The 23,373-nt window shown below is 43.6% G+C and overlaps 1 protein-coding gene and 1 long non-coding RNA gene across 8 annotated transcripts in view; one reads left to right on the top strand and one right to left on the bottom strand.

Moving 5' to 3' along the window:
- LOC308588452 overlaps nucleotides 1–23,373 on the top strand; it is a 100,342-nt gene that overhangs the window by 41,002 nt on the left and 35,967 nt on the right. The window lies entirely within an intron of this gene.
- TOX2 (TOX high mobility group box family member 2) overlaps nucleotides 1–23,373 on the bottom strand; it is a 265,849-nt gene that overhangs the window by 26,685 nt on the left and 215,791 nt on the right. For all 7 annotated transcript variants that reach the window (XM_081196327.1, XM_081196329.1, XM_081196326.1 and 4 more), the window contains one exon: nucleotides 8,723–8,950. In XM_081196327.1, the coding sequence (XP_081052453.1) occupies nucleotides 8,723–8,950 (228 nt within the window). The remainder of the gene's footprint in view (nucleotides 1–8,722; nucleotides 8,951–23,373) is intronic.

Below are 23,373 nucleotides of genomic sequence, written 5' to 3' on the forward strand. Positions count from 1 at the left end.
GGTTCTCGCTGGTGGACGTGTACGTAAGGGAGTCACTCAAGTCCAAACAATACAGAAGCGAAGTGCTTATTTGGATGAACCCTGTTCAGTTTATATGAACACAGCAACAAACAATCAGACAGGGGGCTCAACCAGCCCAAAATGAGAGATTGAATCTGGGGTCTTCAGCATGTAAAGCACACATTTGACCACTGAGCTGCAGGCCTTGCCCTAAAGAGAAATAGGAAATCGCCTTATACTGCGTCAGATTATTTGTCCCACTAGCTCAGTATTGGAATTTTTGATCGGCAGAAACTCTCTAGGCTCAGGCAGAAGTATTTTGTATCACTTGCTACCTGACCCTTTTATTAACTAGAGATACCAGGTGTTGAACCTTCTGGGTCCTGAGTTATGGTACCTCCCTGAGCGTGAGTAATGGGCTCTTGTGTAAGTTTTAAGCAGTGGTTTCAGAGGGGACCATTTCCCAGCTCTACCTGCAGATGCCCAGGACTGAGACTGGGATCTTCTACATGCACAGCATGCTGTCTACCATTGGGTTATGGACGTTTTCAGTAGCAATGGCCATATCTTCTGCAGCAATAGGGGAAAACCTATCAAGAAAAGCAGTATCAGCATAATTAAATGACCTTGCATTGCTCCAGGCTACTTCGAGCTAGAAGTAATAAATTTGAGGCTTGCAAATGTAAAAATGAGTGGTATCTTGTAAATGGGAACCACTCTGAAGTTATCATTTAAATAAAACTAGCTGTCAGTAAGCATACCTAAAGGCACAACTGCAGAATGTGGTGATTGACAAGATACGCAGAATGGTTTAAGGATATTTCTGGGATAAGCCCAGTAGTACCAGAACCTTGGGAGAAGTAGTCTGGAAATGAATGGAAGAGTACTGTCACAACTCGCAAACAATACTTTTCAATCAGCTATTATACAGTAATGGAAGAAACACTTTTTAAAAAGTAATAAATGTGCAAGCATCTCTCTTAGGTATCTTCCCCCAGTAATTTCCCATTTGAGGTACAATGGGGAAAACACCTGCCCGTTTAGTTCCCATTTATAGAACTTCACATTCTCCATGGCTGCATTTAACGGGACAAACTATAGGTCTTGAATAACAAGCAGTGAGCAGAGGGGCAGGGTGGAAATACAGTGCCTTTGAATGAAACCTTTGGGACAGAGAAGAGGAGCTTGTGGTTCTCCAGATGTTGTTGGACTGCAACTTACATCATCCCCAACCATTGTGCTGGCTGGGGCTGATGGCGGTTGTAGTCCAACAACATCTGGAGAGCCACACTCTTCCACTGTGCGTACTCCATTACTCCCTTGTGCACCCATCCATTGATGGTGTCATTTCAACCCTATAGGACATATGCACAGACCCAAGTTCCCTCCATTCCTAGTTTAGTATTATAGCGCACAGCTGGAAGCATGGAAAATGTTCAAGAAACATTTCTGATGCTACCCTTGCTTGGTAGTGGTGGGGGCCATGTTGCTGGCAATCATATGCTGAAGTTTTGGATTTCTCCACTGTTTTGTATGGGCAGAGGTGAGAGCTGGTGGAGGGGGGAATAAAGCTTTGAAAGGAAACAGGAAATTCAATTTCCAGACATTACAAGGGACAATTTGTAACTTAGTGTTCTTCTACTGAGTATGCCCAGGATCTCATTGTTCCCCTTTCATGTCAGTCACAGTAGTGACTTTCTTCATTAGCAAAGAACAATGGGGGGCAAGAGAAGGCTGGTTTCTCACTACACAGTTGGGCAGAATATTGCCTGCGGACTATATTTGTATCTTCAGCTCTCTGAGGGTATACACTGGGCTAAAAAGAAAATCAAATCAAACTGGGAACCAGGTGGCACATCCAAAATCCTGGCAAAATCCATATGGCAATGCTAATTTCAATGCAAATAAGTGGCTCCCAACCCTCTGTTTGCCTTGTAACATTAATACAGGGGCATAGTAACTCCCTGACTTCAAGCACAAAGTCTGGAAATAGGCCTGGCTAGGAGAGGGAAAAGGATAACTATCCCTCACATTTCCTGCCAATTTTCACCCAGAAACGACCCTCCCAATCTCCACATTTGTATTGCCTCAACAAACCTGGATCTAGGAACATGGGATGAGGTGACATCAAGTTGTAAACTAACTCTGATTTGTTAACAGACGGGAATCTCAAACCACAGTTCAATCTTAGGTCGTTTCAAAATCATGATACTTGCAACAAATCACAGTTTACGTAGTTCAGATGTCACAGAGGACTGTGGTTAATTCTAAAGCTACTGGTCTCCCCCTTGAATATGTGGGGAAGGGGAGAGAGCTTGCAGGCACAAGGCATGTGCAAGCTCATCTTTATAGTGCTAAAATATGGTTGAGCATTATGTCCAAACTGAGCCATGATGTGCTTGCTGCATGGCCAGAATGGAGGCAGAAGCTAAACATTTCCCCTGCCCTCACCATTTACAGTAATGGTGGTTTTCTGTTTTTCACAGAAGTTAAAAGAGTTAACTAGATAGATCATATATTGGAGGGGGGAGCATAAAATGTAAATGCCCTGGAGTTTTAATAATTTCATGTAAGTGATGCAGGATGAGCAGTGATGAACAATTGGAAGTTCAGTGTCAGGGTACACAGTTGGAGTGAGTTGGTTCACATTAAAGGAGAAAAATGAAATAGTCAGAAACGGTCGACTCCATCAATACAGATAAATAGCTCGGAGCCTTTAGGGGAAAAGGTGTCAAAGCAAGATGTGCCTGTCACTTAGTGAAAAGCATTAAGGAGAATCAAATCATCACATCTAGGTGTTGCCAAATATAAGAAATAGGCAGGCAAAGACTTGGGGACAGCTCCAGTTATTAAAGAAAAGCTGGGCTAACAGACATTTGTCCCTATTTTTTTGCATATATAGGAAGTAATATTAGGAGAGGGTGAGAACTGTAGGCAGAAACCTCAGAATTATCAGAGAATTAAAAAGTTGATAAGTAATTAAATGACCACCAGGAGATCTTAAGGCTTGGGTTAGCAGATATTGGCATCATCTATCCAATTTCAGTGAAATATACCCGTATATAATGGTGGACAAAGCTGTGGTCAATGCTGTAAGCTGAAGCCAAGCTAGTCAAGACACCTTGGAACAGATTTGGACAGTCCCAGTTCCTCTAGATGGTGCTACTGTTAACCAGTTTTAAGCCTCTTGATTTCTGCTTACGACAGTTGGCACTAAAATAAATAAATAAAGTAAAATAAACCCCTATTTCTTGTCCAGAGTAGGGCAGAGTCGTCTTTGTCTGATTAGATGACTTTATTTCAATCTAGAATTAAGATCTGCTACAGCTAATGTCAAATCAGTCTACTTGGTATCATTGCGAATTTAGGGAGAGATTTGTTTTAAGGCAGAGAAAATACACATTGTGGCAAGGCATTCTGTGAGCTCTTAAAGAGGAAGCAGGGAGCTGAAAGCAGATTACTTGGGGCAGGTACTTCGCTGGATGATAACAGCTGAATTAGCATTTTATTTTTTAGTCAAATACAAACTATCTCTACAGGAACAGCTGCTAAACTATCTGCAAGGTTCAAAGAGTAATATAATAATAATTATTATTTTTTTCTTCACTGGCACATCCTTTAGATTCCTGTGTAAGCCTCTTAGGAAAGGCTATGCCAGCTGGTAAAGAATGAAGATTATAATGTACTCAAAAGCACAGAGGCAGAGTAGTGAAGGCATTCAAAGTTGGGAGCTCCCCCCTCCCCATTTGTGCAGAGTAAGTCTAATGCTTGAAAGGGTTAAGGCAAGGGAGGAAATTGTGCAACTTGCAGAACAGGTGTCCTTGTTGAAAACCCAAGGACGGGGAGATTGCTAATCCTGTATTCCACAGCATGATCAAATCACCAAGCAACAGATATAAATAAAAAAAGGCAGGAAATGAGGAATTTAGATATAAGTGTGTCAGCGAGAAAATGAAGATTCATTGTGAAGAGGCTGGGAAGAGAAGAAGAAAAAGGAACGCTATGACAGAAGGCACAATTGACAAACAAAAATATTGGAGAGACAATTTTGGCAAAAAGGAAGACAAAAGGCGGCAGCATCTACACTGAACACAGCAGCCCTGTGTTATTATTGTTATTTTACACACACTCCTTTGCATTAGAAAAAAAGATGAGGTTTTCCTCTCTAGGTTTGCTTTGTCATAAATGTGAGCAAGAACTAAACTAAAATAATAAAGCTGCAATGAAAATGAAGCCAGCTTCACTTTGTTTACTTTGTCACTGGGAGGAAAGTAAATTTGCTTTGTGGGAGCAGCAGCACCTGTTCCAAAGCACATAAACCTCTCTGGCTTTGATACTTCAAGTGTATGCAGCCATTTAGCAGCCCGCAAAAAACTTAACCCTCTGTGTACTGAACAGTTTGTAGCAGTGCCTGGTTTAGTGCACATCAAAATAATACGTATCTAACACCCAGCCAGCTGTAGGGAAATATTAGGCGCCCTGGCTTGCCAAGTTGTAGACTAATCATGGCTGCGAGAGGAAAGAGAGAACTCTATGGACTTTCCCTTTGTTAGCCTGTAGACAGTGAAGAGTGTGAATAGTGCACTGCAGAGTGAAATTTATAGGGGGCTGCTTAAGAGACTGCCATGCCAAATGAAACTGTGCTGATGAAAAATCAGCTGTCATCCAATATGCATGACTCGACAAAGACACCAATTCTAGGCTTCTGTGTTCCAAGCCCTGGGTTCCTGACCACTTGTCTTTTCTATCTTCATGACAATTAAGCAGAATTTCTACGACTGCTAATCCAGCAAACTAGGTACAATAAATTAGCAATTAATCTGCAAAGATTGCTCGGGTGATTAAGCTTGTAGTGATTAAACTACAAACAAATAAATCTCAAAATAAATTTATAAAAGCAGAAAGCCAGTTGCTGAAATCAGCTGCTTCCAAAGGAAGTTCTTAAAACTGTTTTATATCAAGCCTTCCTAAACAAATGGATACTAGTTCAAGGTCTCTTCACTTATAAGGAAGCCAGTTTGCCTGATCAGCTGAGGTTGGGTTTACCCATGTGGCAAGTTCTCTGCTCACATGGCAAGAAACTGATTGACAGCTGCATGAAAAGCTACTTCATACTGAGCCAGACCACTGGCCCATGTATGGCACTATCATCTACTGGCAGTAGCTCTCAAAGGTCTCAGGTCTTCCATCTTTGTTACTATTTTATCACATTTTATCCCACCCTTCCTCCACAGAGCTCAGGGTGCCATAAATGTCCTGCTTTTATCCTAATAACATTCACGCAAGGTAGGTTTGGTTGAATAAAGGCCCCAGGTTACCCAATAAGCTTCAGGGCAAGAGCAGTTACAGGAACAGAGGTCTATGACCAATGCTCCAACTTCTACAACACACTGCCTCTGGCTCCTTTTAACTGGAGATGTGGGGACTGAACCTGGGATCTTCTGCATGCAAAGCACAACCTATGCTGTGATCAGTTGAGCTGTGTGGTTATTGCATGTTACCATATGATGGACATGGTTGTGAGAATCAGGCCTTGGACAAAACAAAGCAAGCCAGTGACTGCTCTGATTCCCAGCATGAGATGAAGAAGATCAAACAAACTCCCAGAAGAGTGATCTCAGGGAGACATCCCATGAAAATAAGGAGATTGCCCACCTCCCACTAGTCATCAGCATCCCTTGCCACTCCAGCAAGGGCTGCATGCTTTGCCAGTGACTAAGGAATTGCAGGTAAACACTATGACTCCCAGCCCTACCAATAATCCCCTCTCCACAAAAATGCAAAGGGGTTGGGAGGTGCCGGGCTGAAGCTTGTACCTTGCCAACTTACAGAGATCCAACTGTGAAACATATTCCTTGTCACAAGCTCATTCGTAACCAAGCTCATTGGTTAAGAAAGTCCACAAAGGACTCTCGGTGTTTTGCCATCCTGTTATTCACTCCACATGATCAAGATTGTGGAGGGATAGAGAGCGCAGCCAAGCATGCTGCCTCCTGTCCACATTTGGAGCTTGCCTGCAAAAAGGAAAGCATTCTGAACATGCACGTGCTCTTTTCGTGGTTGGGAATTCTGCACAATCATACGCATGGAAGATGGATCAAGCAAACCAACGGATTCAATTTACAAGAAAGGCGATTCTAACTAAACATTACTAAGAACGTTGTAACAGTAAGAGCTGTTCAGCGGTGGAATGGACTACTGCAGAAGATGGCAGACTCTTGTTCACTGGAGGTTTTAAAGCGTATGTCAGAGATTATGTAGTTCTGATTCCTGCATTGCAGGGGGTTGGACTACATGACCCCTGGGGTCCCTTCCAACTCCATTTTCTAATTATTATTTTTGTATGCCACCTCTCATCCAAAGATCCCAGGGTGGGTTACAACAGAAAAACAATTCTATGACTTTATGGAGAGAGCACACACATGCTTAGAAGGGTTTCTTTTGCGGACAAGCACAGAATGTATGGACAGGATAGTGGTGAGCTATACCTTGCCTGGAGACAGTGTGTACAGCACCACTCTTTCCATGTGAACTTAATTGTGTGGAGGAAATAATGTTGAATTAGGGATAGGATGAAGGGATCAAATGTCAAATGCTAATCCCAGACAAATCAAAAGCAAAGCCATCCAGGAACTAATCTATTATTCCTTCAACACAATCCAGATCTCAGTGTGCCAAAAGCAGAGATCAACCTCACTGCAGAAATATGGCCACGGAGTATATAGCTCTATATGACTTTAGCAAAAGAAACAAGACAGACTAAAAGAGGGAATATATACAATACGTTTATAACTTTTACATGTGCTACTGTAAAACATGCACGTAAGATTGTTTTAGGGACTTAGACTGTGCCTCTGAAATGCTTAGTAACTACCATCTGCCATGTCTGAAGCAGCTTTTACAGCTTTTTAAAATTGTTTCGAAGCAGGTAAAAGGCATCTGCTTTCATGTAGCCTTTTATGCTTTCTTATTCTTCAAAAACCACTTTTCCTTGAACTATGCTCAATCTCTCCCGCCAGCAGATGGCATGGGAATCTGTGGTCCTCTATAAGTTGTTGGACTACAACTCTGAAAATGGGGGGGGGGGTCTGCTAATGGAAGTCACAGTCCAACAACCTTTGCTAGGTCACATTTTCCCCACCCCATTTCGTTCCAGCCCATTCAAGAATGAAACATCCAATAATTATTTTAGAAATTCACCAGACCCGGTACAATCTGAGCTTTGCTTTAGTCTCTTTTCCTGTTTTGCTGACTTGCATTTCATATGACCATGGGAAGGGGTTGCAATTAGGAATCTGATAAAGGATTTATCCCCTGAAATGAGGTCCTCTCTGGTGTTTATAAGGTTATCAAGTTTCTAGTACTATATCAAAGGGTCTAGTGCCAAGGCATCAGTAAGCGGGGAGGCTAGCCCTACGCTGCTCTACATGAATAATTATCTGTACAGGCAAAGAGTAACGGAGTAATCATCAATGCTCCATTCAAGTGAGCTATAAAAGTGCAGAAAGTTAGAAAACTACATCAGAATTAAAAAAGAAAGACATTGGCCTCATTAAAGTTAAACATATTCATGGTACTTGTCACCTACACAAAACAATATAAAATGCAGAACCATTTTCAAACACATTTTAATTTAAATTGGTTTCTCCACCTGCTTCTCCTTTCGTAGATCTAACCACCTGGAACTCTTCCAGTGGGAGGATCTAAACTGTCAGGAAGTATTTGAGTCTCGTATGCCTGCTCTTTTTCTTTTGGCAGGCTTAAGTTCAGTGCAACCACCAGAGAGCACAAAAGTTGCCATTAAGGACAGTTGGTCTCTGAAACTAAACGGATGAAATTACCAATTAGAGATTTTCAGCCCAGAAATGCTGCTACCCATATCCATCGGGTGAGTGGAAGATTTCTCGAATAATCTGACTTTCAGATATTAAGACTCTCTAGCCTTGTTCAAAGCCTAAGCACAACTGGTGCATAGAGACAGTAGCTTCAGGGATAGGCAATGTGGTGCCCTTTAGATGTTGTTGGACTACCACTTTCATCAGCCCCTGTTGGTATGGCTAATAGTCAGAGATGATGAGAGAAGGTGTAGTTCAGCTGGAAGGTACCATGCTGCTACTCCTGCCATAGCTTATGTGCTCTCAAAATTACGAATAAGCAAAGCTAGGAAAAATACATTTAGATGATAATCACAACACAGTAATATGGAATAGATACGAAGTTATTCACTGCAAAGCAGGTGGATGGTGATGGGCCTGTTTCTCTGCACTAGTCATCCCTTCATCTTTGCACTTCCAGTAGCAGTTACTGGGGTGAGCATCAGAGGTCTTTGAAACTTGAAGGAGAAACACTCCCACAGACTGCTGTGATCTACTAGGTGCATAAGGGATATATACTATATTTACTGATGTTTGCAATACCCTGAGTTTTATTTCTTTTTTAGGCAAGCTTTTGTTGAAGTTACAGCTTTGAAGAAGAAAAGGTAAATTGGTAATTTATTGTAAAAGAATACCTTGTATTTTTATGCATTGAACCGCCCTGAGACCTGCGGATGAAGGGCGGTTATACCAATTTAATAAATAAAATAATAAAATAGAACAAAGCAAAATTGAACGAAAAACAGTGCAGATATGTTTTCTTTCCAAAAAAAGAAAAAGAAAAGCATGACATCATCAAAAAAAACAAACATACTAACTTTCAGCGGGAAGGTGGACAAGGAATTTACCTGTTTTTGTTCTTCTCCTAAACTGTCCCACATCGATGCAACAATTTTTGATACATCCCCAAAGGTAGCATTGGGGTTTTGTCCTTTGATAGCGGCTTGTGTATCTCTGAAAAACAGGGCATAAGCTGACACTGGCTTCTGGGGTTCATTGGGATCCTTCTTTTTCTTCTTCTTTTGGTTTTTGGGCTTTTTGCCCAAATCTGTTAGTGGTCTCTTCTCCCCAGTTACCTGTCAAAAGTCAAGACGGAATTGTTAATTATCACCATTCAGTTCAGTCCTGGTTCAGATTAAAAATTCAAGACAACTTGGAATGATAGGGAAGGTAGCCAACGACTCAAGAAAACTAAGAACCCTTATAAGTAGCCTTCCGCATAGTTGCTTGTGATCTTCCGTTCTTAAGGAAGTATGATGCCACTAAGTCAAGAAAGGCCTATGATTCCTTTTATAGATGCTCCATTCACAATTCTGAATTTTTGACATCTTTACTGTCCCATAATTGATCTTTATATAAACTACTGCAAGTAGTTCTGAGTGCCACCACTTTTGTTGTTATGCTAAGGATAGGTTCACACATGCATGGGTATTATTTCATTTATTGTGCAGCAGCTGGATTTATGAATTTGCTTCCTTGGAAAGTCCTTATGGTTCATGTAGCATAAGATAATATCCCTCTTCAGGTGCCTTACAGCTGACTTTAGGAAAAATGGGAGGGCAGTGGGGACCAGTGGCGTAGCGTGGGTTGTCAGCACCCGGGGCAAGGCAAGTAATTTGTGCCCCCTAACCCGTGGATTTTGCGCCCCTAACCCGTGGAGCGCGGCCCCCCAGATGTTGCGCCCGGTGTGGCCGGCCCAGCCTGCACCCCCCACGCTACGCCACTGTAGCACAGAACACCATCCCTAATCCTGCAACTGCAAAAAGTTCTGCAACACAGCACAACAGACCGTGCAAAGGGATAGTTGTTGATGCTTTTATTAAAAAAATGTAAACAACAGCCATCTTTATTTACACTATGAGCTAACTGTCTGAGATGGGTAAAACCAATCCCAAAGGGCCCTTACAAACAGTAGATTATGCTACATTTTCCTTGTTTAAATCCACAATGTTTTGGTTTTTTTAAATGCACTCTACCTCCCCACCCTTATACCCTTTCCACCCAAGACGTACACCTGATGCCTTTGTCACACATTACATGCACCCAACCCCTTCCCTGCAGTCAGCTAGATTTCCCGCGCAATAAACGTGGGTGGGTAGGTACCAGAGAAGGGAAACCTGAAAAGAGGAAGTGGCTGCTTTCCTGCATTCTGCCTCAGGGTCTTACTGCCCACCCTGCTCTGTTTCGTTGCTGTGTTTGCTCAAACGGAACAAAGAGCAGGGAAAGCCCCTCCCCTCCAGAGAGAGAGAGAGAGAGAGAGAGAGAGAGAGAGAGAGAGAGAGAGAGGCGCCCTCCACGAATTGTCGAGCTTGGGCAACGGCTGCGCGGCCGACGGCGAGGCACTAAGGCGCCGGCTCCCCAGGCTGCAGCGCTTGGCCAGGTGCTGCGCTTGCATGCCTGGCCGCGCCCAGCTCGCCTCAGCACAGCGGAAAACAGAAGCAGTGGCGGAGACGACGACCCCCCACCCCAACCAAGCCTCGATTGCTTGTCCCTTCCCTCTGGACTCGCGCCCCCCCAGGTTTTGCGCCCGGTGCGGCTGGCACCCCTGGCACCCCCCACGCTACGCCACTGGTGGGGACCACCAAGCTAGCCCCAACCCCCAGTCACCATTTTAAAGTGGGGAGTCTGCTGTACTCAGAGAAACTCCCCATGTGTTTTAGAACCTGGGAAAACTAGGAAACAATGAGCAGGGGAAGCTCCCTACTACTTCAGGTGTTCATTTTTCAATTCATGGAGGGTAACCATGGCAGGAGTGGGTATGTAGCTCTTCCCTACTGCCCCTCTCATACATTTACTTGACTTTAGATGCAGAACATCTGAAAAGGGCTACTATAAACATTCTTTCTGAACAGTTTGGTCAGGGATGGCTCATTCATATACATAAGCCATCATTTAATGGCTGGAAGAAGCGAACCATTTGGATCCCTTCCAGTCGGGATTCAGGACTCATCATGGGACTGAAGCAGCCTTGGTCGCACTGGTCAATGATCTCCAGTGCGTTAGGGATAAAGGTGAGAGCTGTTTCCTAGTTCTGCTGGATCTCTCAGCAGCTTTTGATACCATCAACCATAACATCCTTCTGGACCATCTAGAGGTGCTGGGAGCTGGGGGCACTGTCATACAGTGGTTCCGCTCCTTCCTCCTGGATTGTGTTCAGAAAGTGGTGGGGGGGATGAGTGTTCAGTCCCCTGGGCTCTCACTTGTGGGGTGCCTCAGGGTTCTGTCCTCTCCCCCGTGCTTTTCAACATCTACATGCAGCCACTGGGAGAGATCATCAGGGGGTTTGGGCTGGGTGTTCATCAATATGCGGATCATACCCAGCTCTACCTCTCTTTCAAATCAGAACCAGTGAAGGCGGTGAAGGTACTGTGTGAGTGTCTGGAGGTGGTTGGAGGATGGATGGCGGCTAACAGATTGAGGTTGAATCCTGACAAATCAGAAGTACTGTTTTGGGAGGACAGGAGGCGGGCAGGTGTGGAGGACTCCCTGGTCCTGAATGGGGTAACTGTGCCCCTGAAGGACCAGGTGCGCAGCCTGGGAGTAATTTTGGACTCACAGCTGTCCATGGAGGCGCAGGTCAATTCTGTGTCCAGGGCAGCTGTTTACCAGCTCCATCTGGTACGCAGGCTGAGACCCTATCTCCCCATGGACTGTCTCGCCAGAGTGGTGTATGCTCTAGTTATCTCTCACTTGGATTACTGCAATGCACTCTATGTGGGGCTACCTTTGAAGAAGACCTGGAAACTACAACTAATCCAGAATGTGGCTGCTAGACTGGTGACTGGGAGTGGCCGCCAAGACCATATAACACCAGTCTTGAAAGATCTACATTGGCTTCCAGCGCGTTTCCAAGCACAATTGAAAGTGTTGGTGATGACCTTTAAAGCCCTAAACGGCCTCGGTCCAGTATAACTGAAGGAGCGTCTCCACCCCCATCGTTCTGCCCAGACACTGAGGTCCAGTGCTGAGGTCCTTCTGGTGGTTCCCTCACTGAGAGAAGCCAAGTTACAGGGAACCAGGCAGAGGGCCTTCTCGGTAGTGGCACCCGCCCTGTGGAACACCCTCCCACCAGATGTCAAAGAGAAGAACAACTACCAGACTTTTAGAAGACATCTGAAGGCAGCCCTGTTTAGGGAAGCTTTTAATGTTTAACAGACCACTGTATTTTAATATTTTGTTGGAAGCCACCCAGAGTGGGGCAGTCATCAAGTGGTAAATGTGCATCCAAGAAGGGGGAAAGGAAGAGCAACCTGCTGCCACAGCAACCAAGTAAGGGAAAAGGGAAATCATAGGTAAGTGAATGGCTAAAGGGGGTGGGTGAGTGAGTGAGGCATGGGAAGAAGGGAGTCATCTTCAGCTCATATTACAGTGCTAACTGGGGAAGAAACCTGAGTGATGTAAAGTTCACATTCCAAGCCAGGGAATGGCAGACTTTTGTGGCATTGTAGGAACTGCCATATACCAAGTCAGACCACTGGTCTATCTAGTTCAATATTGTCTACACTGACTGGCAGAAACTCTTCAGAGTTTTCAGGCACGAATCATTCCCAGCCCTTTTTGGAGATCTTGGGCATCCTGTATGCAGAGTGTGCACTCTTATCACCAAGCTGTGGTCTTTCCCATTAGGTAATGGTGGTGGACATTTTGGGAGAAAATGCTCAGTAATCTCCCCTCAAATCTAACCTGCCTCTTTTGCCGGGCCCCTGCCTTGATCTTGCTATTGATTTGCAGGCAGGGGCCTGTCTTTGTTGCCTGCATTATTCTGCAGTGAACATCTTGGACACTGAAACTGCTGTAGGAATACATAATAATAATTCATATTGTACTGTTAACCTTGCTCACATTTTTAGAGCTGTATATTGTATCAAAGCCCTCCTCAAAGTCTGATTAATGGGTTTGCTGCACTCTTTGCTGCTCATATTGTCACTTCTCCAGAGACAGTAATGATTAGGTTAGTTGAGCATGTCCTCCCCACAGTGAAGCCCAGGCTCTGTTTACATGGCTCCCTGCATCAGCTATGTTAGGATTCTTCGCAGCCTGTGGGCTGAGAACTTGCACCAACACTCTGTGAATAAGGGGTGTGTTTGCGTGTGTGAGCAAAAGAGAGGGAGAGAGGCCCTTTCATTTCTCCTTTCTAAGTGGCAGTCAAAGAGTTCTATTCCAGCTACGCCTTGGCACTGAACTTTAACCTTCCCTGTTCTCCAGCATCACTCTGCAGTTTCTTTCACTTGTCTCTATGTTGCTGAGATTTACAAATGTCAAAACTGCTTTCTGTGTGGGTGTAGCAATGCTTTCCTTCATTCTCTGTTGCGAACGTCAAGGCTAAAGATCAAAAGCAACAACGTTTGCAAGAAATATCAGATTCTTCTCCTCTGCTTTCCCCCACGGACCTGTAATCTCCCTCAGCGATTCTGGCAAAACATCTCCCTGGGGAGTTTCAAGTTTCTCTCACTATCCAACCCCTCTCACTCTTTTTCTGCCTGTGATCTCTGTAGTCATTTCCAAATCACTGCAGGTTCATTCAACAGTTCATACATTTCACCATAACCTACTGACAGAAGTTTAAACATCTTTCCCTTTTCTTTTTCCCAGACACATCAAGTCCAGCTTTGAGATCACTGAAATTTTCACCATCAGACAGTCCTTTTTATAAGGTCCAGGAATACAGCAGGAGGAGGTGATAGAATCCTGAAGGGGTAAAACTGCACTGTGCTATGTCAGACTGCAGGGGTGTGGGCACCATTTTTAAATGAGCAACCATATAAATATTCCCTGCCAAACAACAACACTAGCACATGAGGGAAAGGGGCTCTATTCCGGCCTGTTCTCTGTTGTGTCTAAATACAGAACCTTACATTTGTCCCTACTGAAATTAATTTTGTTAGTTTGAGCCCAGTTCTCCAATTTATTAAGGTCATTTTGAATTCTGATTCTGTCTTCTGCAGCATTAGCTATCCCTCCCAGTTTGGTGTCATCTGCAAATTGGATGAGCACCCTCTCAATTCCTTCATCCAAGGCATTTATAAATATTTTGAATGACAATGGGCCTAGGAGAACCTCATGGCACCCCACTTGACACTGTTCCCCAGGATGACGAAGAACCATGAATGAGTACTCTTTGGGTTTGGTCAGTCAACCAGCTACAAATCCACCTAACAGTGGCCTCATTCAACTCATATTTTACCAGCTTCCTTGCAAGAATATCATAGTGTATCAAAATATACTATGTCCACAGCATTCCCTTGATCCATCAACCTTGTAACTCCATCAAGAAAAGAAAAGAAATTGAAAGAGATGCCCACCACTACTGCAAGGTACATGGGGGAAGCCATCTTTTACTTTGTATAATTCCCCAGGAAAGGAAAGTGTATTGTGATGTACAGTGGCTTCCTGGAAGTATTTTTATACACTTAGGAAAAGAAAACTGTGCAGCCACAGGGGAGGTATTAGCTGCTGCAAGCAGCTGTAAAATCTTAAGAATGAAAGAGACAGCCCTTGGACCACCTTGTAAGCACTTTAGTTTTTGCAGAACTGGGTGGATTATCTTAAAAGGAGTGCTCACAAACAGGCAAGATGGTGCCAGTTCTATGAACATGTGAAACAAGCATGGGATGGAAATTGTTTGATCCAATCATCCCATCCCCATATCACTTAGAGGGAGGATTATTATTCCTTACTGATGATGGACAATTTACAAGCTTGCAGCGATACTTCTTAAAATAAACCATCCGTACCCCTTACCATGAAAATCCAAAAGAGAAAACAAAAGCAGAGGGGAAAGAATCATAGAGGAAATCACTGGTCGCAGAGGTCGGAGCAGAGTACCTACATTATGGTTGGTCCTCAGGCAGTTTGACTGACATCATTTATATACAACCTTTATGCCAAGTCACTTTACAAGTTTAACATGTAGCTTGCCCTAATCACATCATTTAAAGTATTCTGCAGCTGGCTGTATAGTTCTGTATAGATTATGCCTCCAGGTATTGAACTCCCTCCTTGGAGACATACAATTGCCATTGCTGGCCTTTAGAATCTAGTGAGAGACTTATTTATTCACCTAGGCCTTTGGGAATGAAGTGCCCCGGGACCCAGTAGCTGCACAGGTAGAACTAGAGTACAATAATCCCATGCTTTCCATTTTAAATGGAATTTAAGCTGATGGTCTAATTATGCTACACATGGCTCTGGGCTCTCAGCTGGGTGAAAGAGTGACTTAAAAATCAAATAGATCAAATAACTTTATTGCCTTGTGCTTATTTTTTTCCAGCTAGCTTGTGGAAGGGATAATGCTGGGGGTGGGTGGGAACAGTCTTTGCACATGTGGAACCACTGATTAGTTCTAGATGACCCCCGGGGTTCCTTCCAACTCTACAATTCTATGATAAATAAAGGAACCAATGAGTTCTAGTGCAGATCGTTATTAATCTGTGCTGTCACCATAAGAACACGGGAAGAGTGCTGCTGGGTCAGGTCAACGACCCATCTAATCTAGCATCCTATTCTTACAGTGGGCAACCAGTTGCCTATGAGAAGTCCAAAAGCAAGACCTGAGCACAACAGCACTCTACTTACTAGAGGGGCAACCTATCTCTGGCCCTTGACACAAATGTACATCCACAACCAAATCATGTATATAATACAAAAGGTAAAGGGACCCCTGACCGTTAGGTCCAGTCATGGACGACTCTGGGGTTGCGGTGCTCATCTCGCTTTATTGGCTGAGGGAGCCGGCATACAGCTTCCGGGTCATATGGCCAGCATGACTAAGCCACTTCTGGTGAACCAGAGCTGCACACAGAAATGCCGTTTACCTTTCCGCCGGAGTGGTACCTATTCATCTACTTGCACTTTGATGTGCTTTCGAACTGCTAGGTCAGCAGGAGCAGGGACCAAGCAATGGGAGCTCACCCCGCCGCAGGGATTCGAACCGCCGACCTTCTGATCAGCAAGCCCTAGGCTCTGTGGTTTAACCCATGTCCCTGTATATAATACTAGTTGGCTGCGTTGCCCTTTTAGACACAGGTTTCCTTGGATAAAGTTTGTTACTTTGTGAGGGGCGAATGTGTGTGAGAGAGAGATCTGCAGATAGATATAGATATAGATTAGATAGAGATAGAGATAGATATATGCTTGAATAATGGATAGGTAACTAAACACTAAGACCACACAGCAACACAATCCCCACTTCCCTAGAAAAACAACAGAGTAAAGTCAAATGATGCATTTGGAGTCAACTACTAAGCACACAATGCAACCTAAAACCATACACTCAAGAAGGCAGAGCCAGCTCTCAAAGGGCAGACAGGCTTCTCTGAATGAAGCTGGATTCATAACTGCTTCTGACACCTCGATGGCAGGTACTTTACGCACTTCAACAACTCTGCTACGTACGGTGGATATAAACTTTAGCAAGAATATGCAATTTGAAAAAAGGAAGGCAAAAAAGCACTCTCAAAAGTTAGGACGCAATGAAATCTGAATACCAAACCATTAAAGGGAGGGGGGAGTAATCCAGTATGTCAGTCTGTCAGTCACTCAGCCAACAGGAGAAACTTCTGCAAGGGTGGTTTTTGCAAGTACTACTGCCAAAAGTGCTTGAAACCTGCCGAGTGTAAAAGAATTCATGTTTATTGGGAACAGTCCGAGAAAAGTGGGAAGGGCAGGAATAATAATGTTCTCCGCTCACCCAGTCCTGACTGGCCATTAAGCTCATTTTTAATGTGCTGGCATTCGTCAAATGAACAGCTGCCCACTAGTAACAAGACGCAAGAGTTCTCGCCCTCTTTCCTCCATCCCACCCACAATGCTATTAATCGAAAAAATGAAACTGGATTGGTTTCTTAAAAGTGAAAGCTGCACCCTATTATTAGGGAGGGGGTGGAGTTAATGTTGATGTTTTACTTTACAAAAATGTAGATGTATATTGCTTTTAATTGTATCTGTAGAAAATAAAAGGGGAGACAAAAGAAAGCAGATTTGGGTCTAAGAGAAAGCTGCATTCCAAGAAAAGAAGAAGCCAGAATTATCAGGGTCAGGAATATTTGGAACAAGTGTGGGCCCTTCTGAAATCATGGGTTGAGTTGTGGGGAGATGAGCTGAAGGAGAAAAAGAAGGGGAGCCAAGAAAAAAAGAGAATCATTTGTTCTCTTTCTTCCACAGTTCCCCCAGCAGGCCTGCCTAGCTCTCCCACTCTCCCTCAGAGTAATTTGTCTTGATCAGCATTGGTTAATACTGGTTATACTGGCCAATGCTCCCTTCCCAACACAGTGTTTTCTGGGGTGAAGGGAGGACTTACTCTCCCTGTTTTCCTGAGGTGGTTGATGAATAGAGGGACTAGCAGATTCTTGTGTAAGGCCCAACAAGGTTTTCGCAACAGCTTACAAGAAAAACAACAACTCACCACCTTTTTAGGGCAGCAAGGTAAACCAACCCAACCCCACTCTCACCAAAAACTTTGCAATGTTTCTCAAATGGGTTTTTCAGGCAGATTCTTTTCAATCCCATACCACGCCACTCAATTTATGGGGAAATGCTGGGTTTGGGAATAGGAGCATTGGAGAGGGTATCTCAGAACCCTCCCTATGGGATCCGGTGGAGGGAGTATCTGCCTTCAGTCATCTTCTTTAGGGTCTGGGAGGGGAGATCTCTTGGTGACCAGTCTTCAAAGGGGGCTCCCCTCAAGATGCAGTTAAACCCTAGTTTCAGGCTCTCCTCCCATGGTCTTCCAATTCCTTGAATGCTGCAGGGTTTTTTAAGCCTGCTTCCTCTCTCCACCTGTTACTGGACCTCATGAAAACCTGTGTCTGCCTGCTGGGCTGGCATCTGAGAGAGCCCTGTGCTGCCTGGTGCTTCTGGGCAGAGTCCTTTGCCAGTGTCCCAGTTTTGCTGTCAGACCCAGCTACAGACCACACTGGATCCCAGCCAGTCTGGTTGAGGCAGTCATAAAGTCACAGGCAGCATGATGCTATTTGGGAAGGGGCAAGCCCCAGGGGCTCATTGCAGCTACCTTCACTGTTGTCAGCCCTGTTATCAGGGCAACCTGGCCAGCAATTCCCTGCTGCTCTAAATAGTCACTGACCTTGCACTGTGGTTGGGTACTTTTGACCTGTGAAAAGCCATCGAAAAAAGGAGGCTCTTTTTGCAGTTACCAAATGTTTTCAAGAAGCCTCCCTCTTTCAGCTCAGCCCTCGTAATAATTTAATTAAGTAATTAGTAAAATACCAAACCAAGTGCATATTGCATTCGGTAATTAAGTATTAAATTATGTGGATGTTACTTATCGAACGTACCTTTTCAGTTCTTCAACCATTAATTAAAAACTGAATCTAAAGTCTTGAGTAATAAGAGAAAACCGGGACATGGGAGGGGAAACAGTTTTCCTGTGAAAACAGGATTTCAAGTGGTAAAAGCCACAGGCAGAAAATACAGTGCCATTGGGGGTGGGGGGCTCATGCAGCTTTGTGGATAGATTCCCAGTTCTCCTACTGAAGGAGTAAATGCAACAGGGCTAATAGGACCAATTCAAATAAGAAAATGGATTTGCGGCAATATTACTTTGGGTGTTCTTGTTAAAAGGTTTGGGCAGATTTGCCCAGGGGGCTTGCTTAGAAAGTCATGCTAACTTTGTAACCACAGTGGTCAATACTTATGTCACATGCAGAAATACATCATGTGATGGTATTCAGTGGTATCTGACCACCAAAAGATGGAATCTATCATTAGAACAGGAGAGAGAGGCATCACTGGCAATTCCCCCACTGCACTTCTCTCACTCTGCTCAGAGCAGGGGGTTGCAGTAGGGTGATTGCCGAAAATTCTCTTCTTCCTCTGCCCCACTCATAGGGTTAGGTTCCATCAGTGGATGGACACCATTCGATACCACTAATACAGTCCAAATGGCTGTGACTGTGTATTCTGGCATCCTTACACAAATAATAGGGAGGATATCTATTCCCAACATGCACTCAGGAATGAAAAAATGCAAGTCCATGTTCCAAAATACACATGTCTTTGTACATGCATGTGGTTCTGCATGTATAAAAACATAACATGAGGATGAGCTTTAACCATCAGTGTTGGTAGGAAGCTGCACATGTTCCAAAAGAGTTGAAATTTTCAATATCCTCTACAGTGAATTAAGTGACTCCAAGTCATGACCTGTTCTTGCACTGTTCTCCTCCTATTCTTAAGTTCACATATACAAGACAATCTTGGATCCTTTTGCTGATAACAGAAACCTCCCCCCACATCCATTTTTGTGTGTACAACAAGTGTAAGAAAGGCAACTGCACAAGCATATGTCTGCATGTTTTTAAAGCCTGACATTAAGAGTATAGCAACAATTGTCAATTGCATGAAGCCATGGAGAGGGTAGGTCAGGTTCCCATCATTGCTGAAGCTTTACTGGGCTGGCAAGAGTTCACTCATCATTCAGTGTAGCCCAGACCTTAAAAGCCTTTATAGCACAAAGCACTCTCGTCATATTTGCTAATGCACTGAGTCCCTGATAACATGCCATGAACATCAAGCAATAATGGATTAAAGTTCACGCACTAGGCTGGCATACAACAAAAATAAAAAATGGACTTTTAGCAGCACTGTTAGTTCTGAACATAATCAAAATTGTTTCTATGTTTTAACTAAGAAGAATTGCCCATATTTTGTTTCAGCTAAGAAGACATACCCAAAACACAGAACAGGGTAATCTTATCAGGCTTGGCCTTAGCTACGAAGTCTAGAGAGGCTCTGATCTGCTCTCCTGAGTGGCTCTGCATCTCCTTTGCCCTATTCCCTGATTGCCCATATATTCTACCAGACGGATATCCCCAGCTCCATTTCCCCATTAGTAACATCACTACAACCCCCTACACTGCAACTGGTTTCTCACAAGCATAGAGACCAGTAACACTGTGTATTCAGCTTCTTGCTGCAAGATTACTCTCCCAATATTTTTGCTAAACGTGTTCAAATCAAACATCTACTGCCATTCAAAGCCACTTACTGAAAACAAAAATGAAAGCATCAGTTAAACTTAATTCAAATAGAGAATATTACCAATGCAGCAAACAAAGCAACAGTCACAGCTTGTTCTTCTCCTTCTAGACACCGGAGACCTACACAAATAGCACTATTTTCAGAAGGAAAACAAGAAGGAACATTGGTGGAACTGTCTGGAAGGCCATTAAAAGCCCCAGGACATATGTCTCATCTGCCCAATGACTACAATTAATATTTTTCCCAAAGGAAAGACTATTCCAATATCAATAACCGAAGCAGCACATTTTTAGAGGGAACGGATTTTCACTGACAACATTTTACCACTTTATAGAACTAGGTGAGAGTAAACAGTTTTCACTGTTGACTATGGCAGCAATTCTAATTCCTACCTGGGAGTGGCAAAGCTGAGTAGAATGGCAGAGCCCCCACTGCACCCAATTTAAAAGAGGGCCTTGTGAAAGAGGTATCAAAATTCAATTCTTCTGCATTACAGTGGTTTGGGGGAAATTATGATATGAGAGATTTAAGCTCAGTGATGCTGCTGAGAAGATAGCACAAAAATGAATACAACATGTTGTTTAAACTAGAGGTGGAAAACTTGGGACCCCTCAGATGTTGCTAGGCTGCAACTGTCACAATTCCTAACCATTCCTCATGGTGTTTGCGAGTTGGCAGTCCAACCACATATAGAGAACCACAGGTTCTCCAACCCTGGCTTGGACTATTTGAACAACAAACTTTCACATAAGACACAAACAGCACAAAATACAAATATAGAAATAACAATGTCCAAAGGCTTAACTTGCAATTTGTACTCATTGGTACAATTCAGAAATGAAAGTAAAAAATGAACCACAAAGGAACAATAATACATTGAACATGTTGTCTAAAGTATATTTCTGGAAACATCTGAACACTGGGGCCATGTTGTTTTTGAATAAAAAGGGCTCTTGGGTCAGTTTATTGATCTTGCAAAGAAGAATTTAAAGGGTAAGGCACAGCGTCATCAGTACGCTGATGACATGCAGCTCCTGTGACATATGAAACAGGAGGTGCCTGACTCAGTAATGGACTGGGTGAAAGCCAATAAACTGAAATCAAATTCTAGCAAGACCAGAGGCCCAGTGTCAGAGTGGTTCGTTAAAAGAGATAAAATGCAAGGAGAGGAGGAAGCCACTGGGGTAGAGGGGCATATTGGAGCAGGGGAATGGTTGATGTGAAAGGGGTTCAGGGCCCTCTTCTGCTGCTTCTGTACTCAAATGGTCCCCAATGGAAACAGCCTTTTCTTCAGCCACATGAACCACTGGACTATAATGACACAGATTCATATGTTATGTGTCTTCTGGATCTGAAGTTATAGGAAGGGAGCAAACGGCTTCGTTCTCCTAGCTCTCAACTAAATTTCCAGCAGGCTTCTTCCAATATGCTGTAGATGGTGCTAGAAGATCACTAGTTTTCATTTTTGTCGGAAGGGACACTTATTTCTCAGAAATATATGCCAAACTATCCTTTATTGTCACAAATTCAACTTTACTGTAGAAATTTACTTTAATGCGTACAGAAAATTTTCATTCTGCAGCCACTTACAGTTCCCTACCCAGACTTTAAGGCAGGGATAGACAACCCTGTGTTCTGGACTATAACTCCTATCACTCATAGTAAGCATGGGCAATGATCAGGGTTTATGGGAGTTGTAGTACAGAACATCTGCATGGCACCAAGTTGCCTATCCCTGTTTTAAAATCATGGAAGAGGAGACCTCAAAATACCTTCTAAACATTCAGCTCGCCACCTCCTACTGACAAGCTTACTTTTGTTCAGGGGTACACTTTTTGATCATGTACAAGAGCTTCCTACAAACACTCTGACTAGTCACAAACTTCCTTTAAGACTTCTTTCTACTCTTTGGTCTGTCCTCTATTTCCCTCCACCCCCCCTCTTTCACTGTTGCTTATAAAACAAAGAATGACCTCTCTTTTTCTGTGAACGTGGGATTGATTCTAAACAATGCTGGGGAGGCAAAAGTCTCAGTGTGTCCTCTAGCATCATCACAGATAGTTTTCCATGATATCAAAGGTGCTACTTACAATGTAGGGTATCTGCCCAGGGCTTGTTTTGATACCCTAGATTGTGAGTAGCACTTGAACCGCAGTTTAACAAACCATATCTTCCTCAAAGCTGGGGTGGAAAGGGAGGGGCAAGGAGGGAGTAGCACAAGGCTAACTCTTGGTGTGATCAACTATAGTTTATACTATAAACTATGCACTGTGATAATTATATATGAACCAGGTTACATTGCATGAAGAATCCAAATGGAAATCTATCACTCAATTATATTGCACACATTTTATGGACAACAATCACTCTGCTTATAACAGGATACACAACTAAACATCCAAATCATCAAAGCAATGGGCACAATCTAGTCTAAGTTAAGCACTTCTATGTACCACAGAGGGATGCGGGTGGCGCTGTGGTCTAAACCACTGAGCCTCTTGGGCTTGCCGATCAGAAGGTTGGCAGTTCAAATCCCCGCGACTGGGTGAGCTCCCATTGCTCGGTCCCTGCTCCTGCCAACCTAGCAGTTCGAAAGCATGCCAAAAAGTGCAAGTAGATAAATAGGTACTACTCTGGAGGGAAGGTAAGTGGTGTTTCCGTGTGCTGCTCTGGTTTAGGTGTTCTGTTGCGCCAGAAGCGGCTTAGTCATGCTGGCCACATGACCCAGAAAAACTGTCTGCGGACAAACGCCGGTTTCCCTCGGCCTGTAAAGCAAGATGAGTGCCGCAACCCCAGAGTCATCTGCAACTGGACTTAAGTGTCAGGGGTCCTTTACCTTTACCTTTATATACCACAGATTACAACTGAAATTAAGGGGACTTAACTTGTGACAGATCATGAACAATGTGTAATATAGGTAAAGGTAAATAAAGGCAAGGTAAAGGACCCCTGGACAGTTAAGTCCAGTCAAAGGCAACTATGGGGTGCAGTGCTCATCTAGCTTTTCAGGCCAAGGGAGCTGGCATTTATCCACAGACAGCTTTATGGGTCATGTGGCCAGCATAACTAAACCACAACTGGTGCAGGGAGGATTGTGATGACTGCCAAAGAGCACAGTGATGCCATTTACCTTCCTGCTGCAGTGGTACCTGCTTATCTACTTGCACTGGTATGCTTTCAAACTGCTAGGTTGGCAGAAGCTGGGACAGAGCAATGGGAGCTCACCCCGTCACATGGATTTGAACTGCTGACCTTTTGATCGGCAAGCCCAAGAGGCTGACCCTATATATTATGTAGATAAAAGCTACTCTTACAAAGGTTTGTTTCTCTAGGAAATGTGGAATAAAAAACAAGGCTGAGGATATGTATATATATTAGCATGACCTCAGTCTAAAATACAAAGAGGATTTTTATTTCACAGAATCTTTCTATGTTACATATACTCGTTCCATTTGTCTGCTCACTAACATCAACACATCCAGAATCTATTGACTGCTAGCCA

Source organism: Podarcis bocagei (genome assembly GCF_964188305.1).
Source record: "Podarcis bocagei genome assembly, chromosome: 5".
Classification (NCBI taxonomy): Eukaryota; Metazoa; Chordata; class Lepidosauria; order Squamata; family Lacertidae; genus Podarcis; species Podarcis bocagei.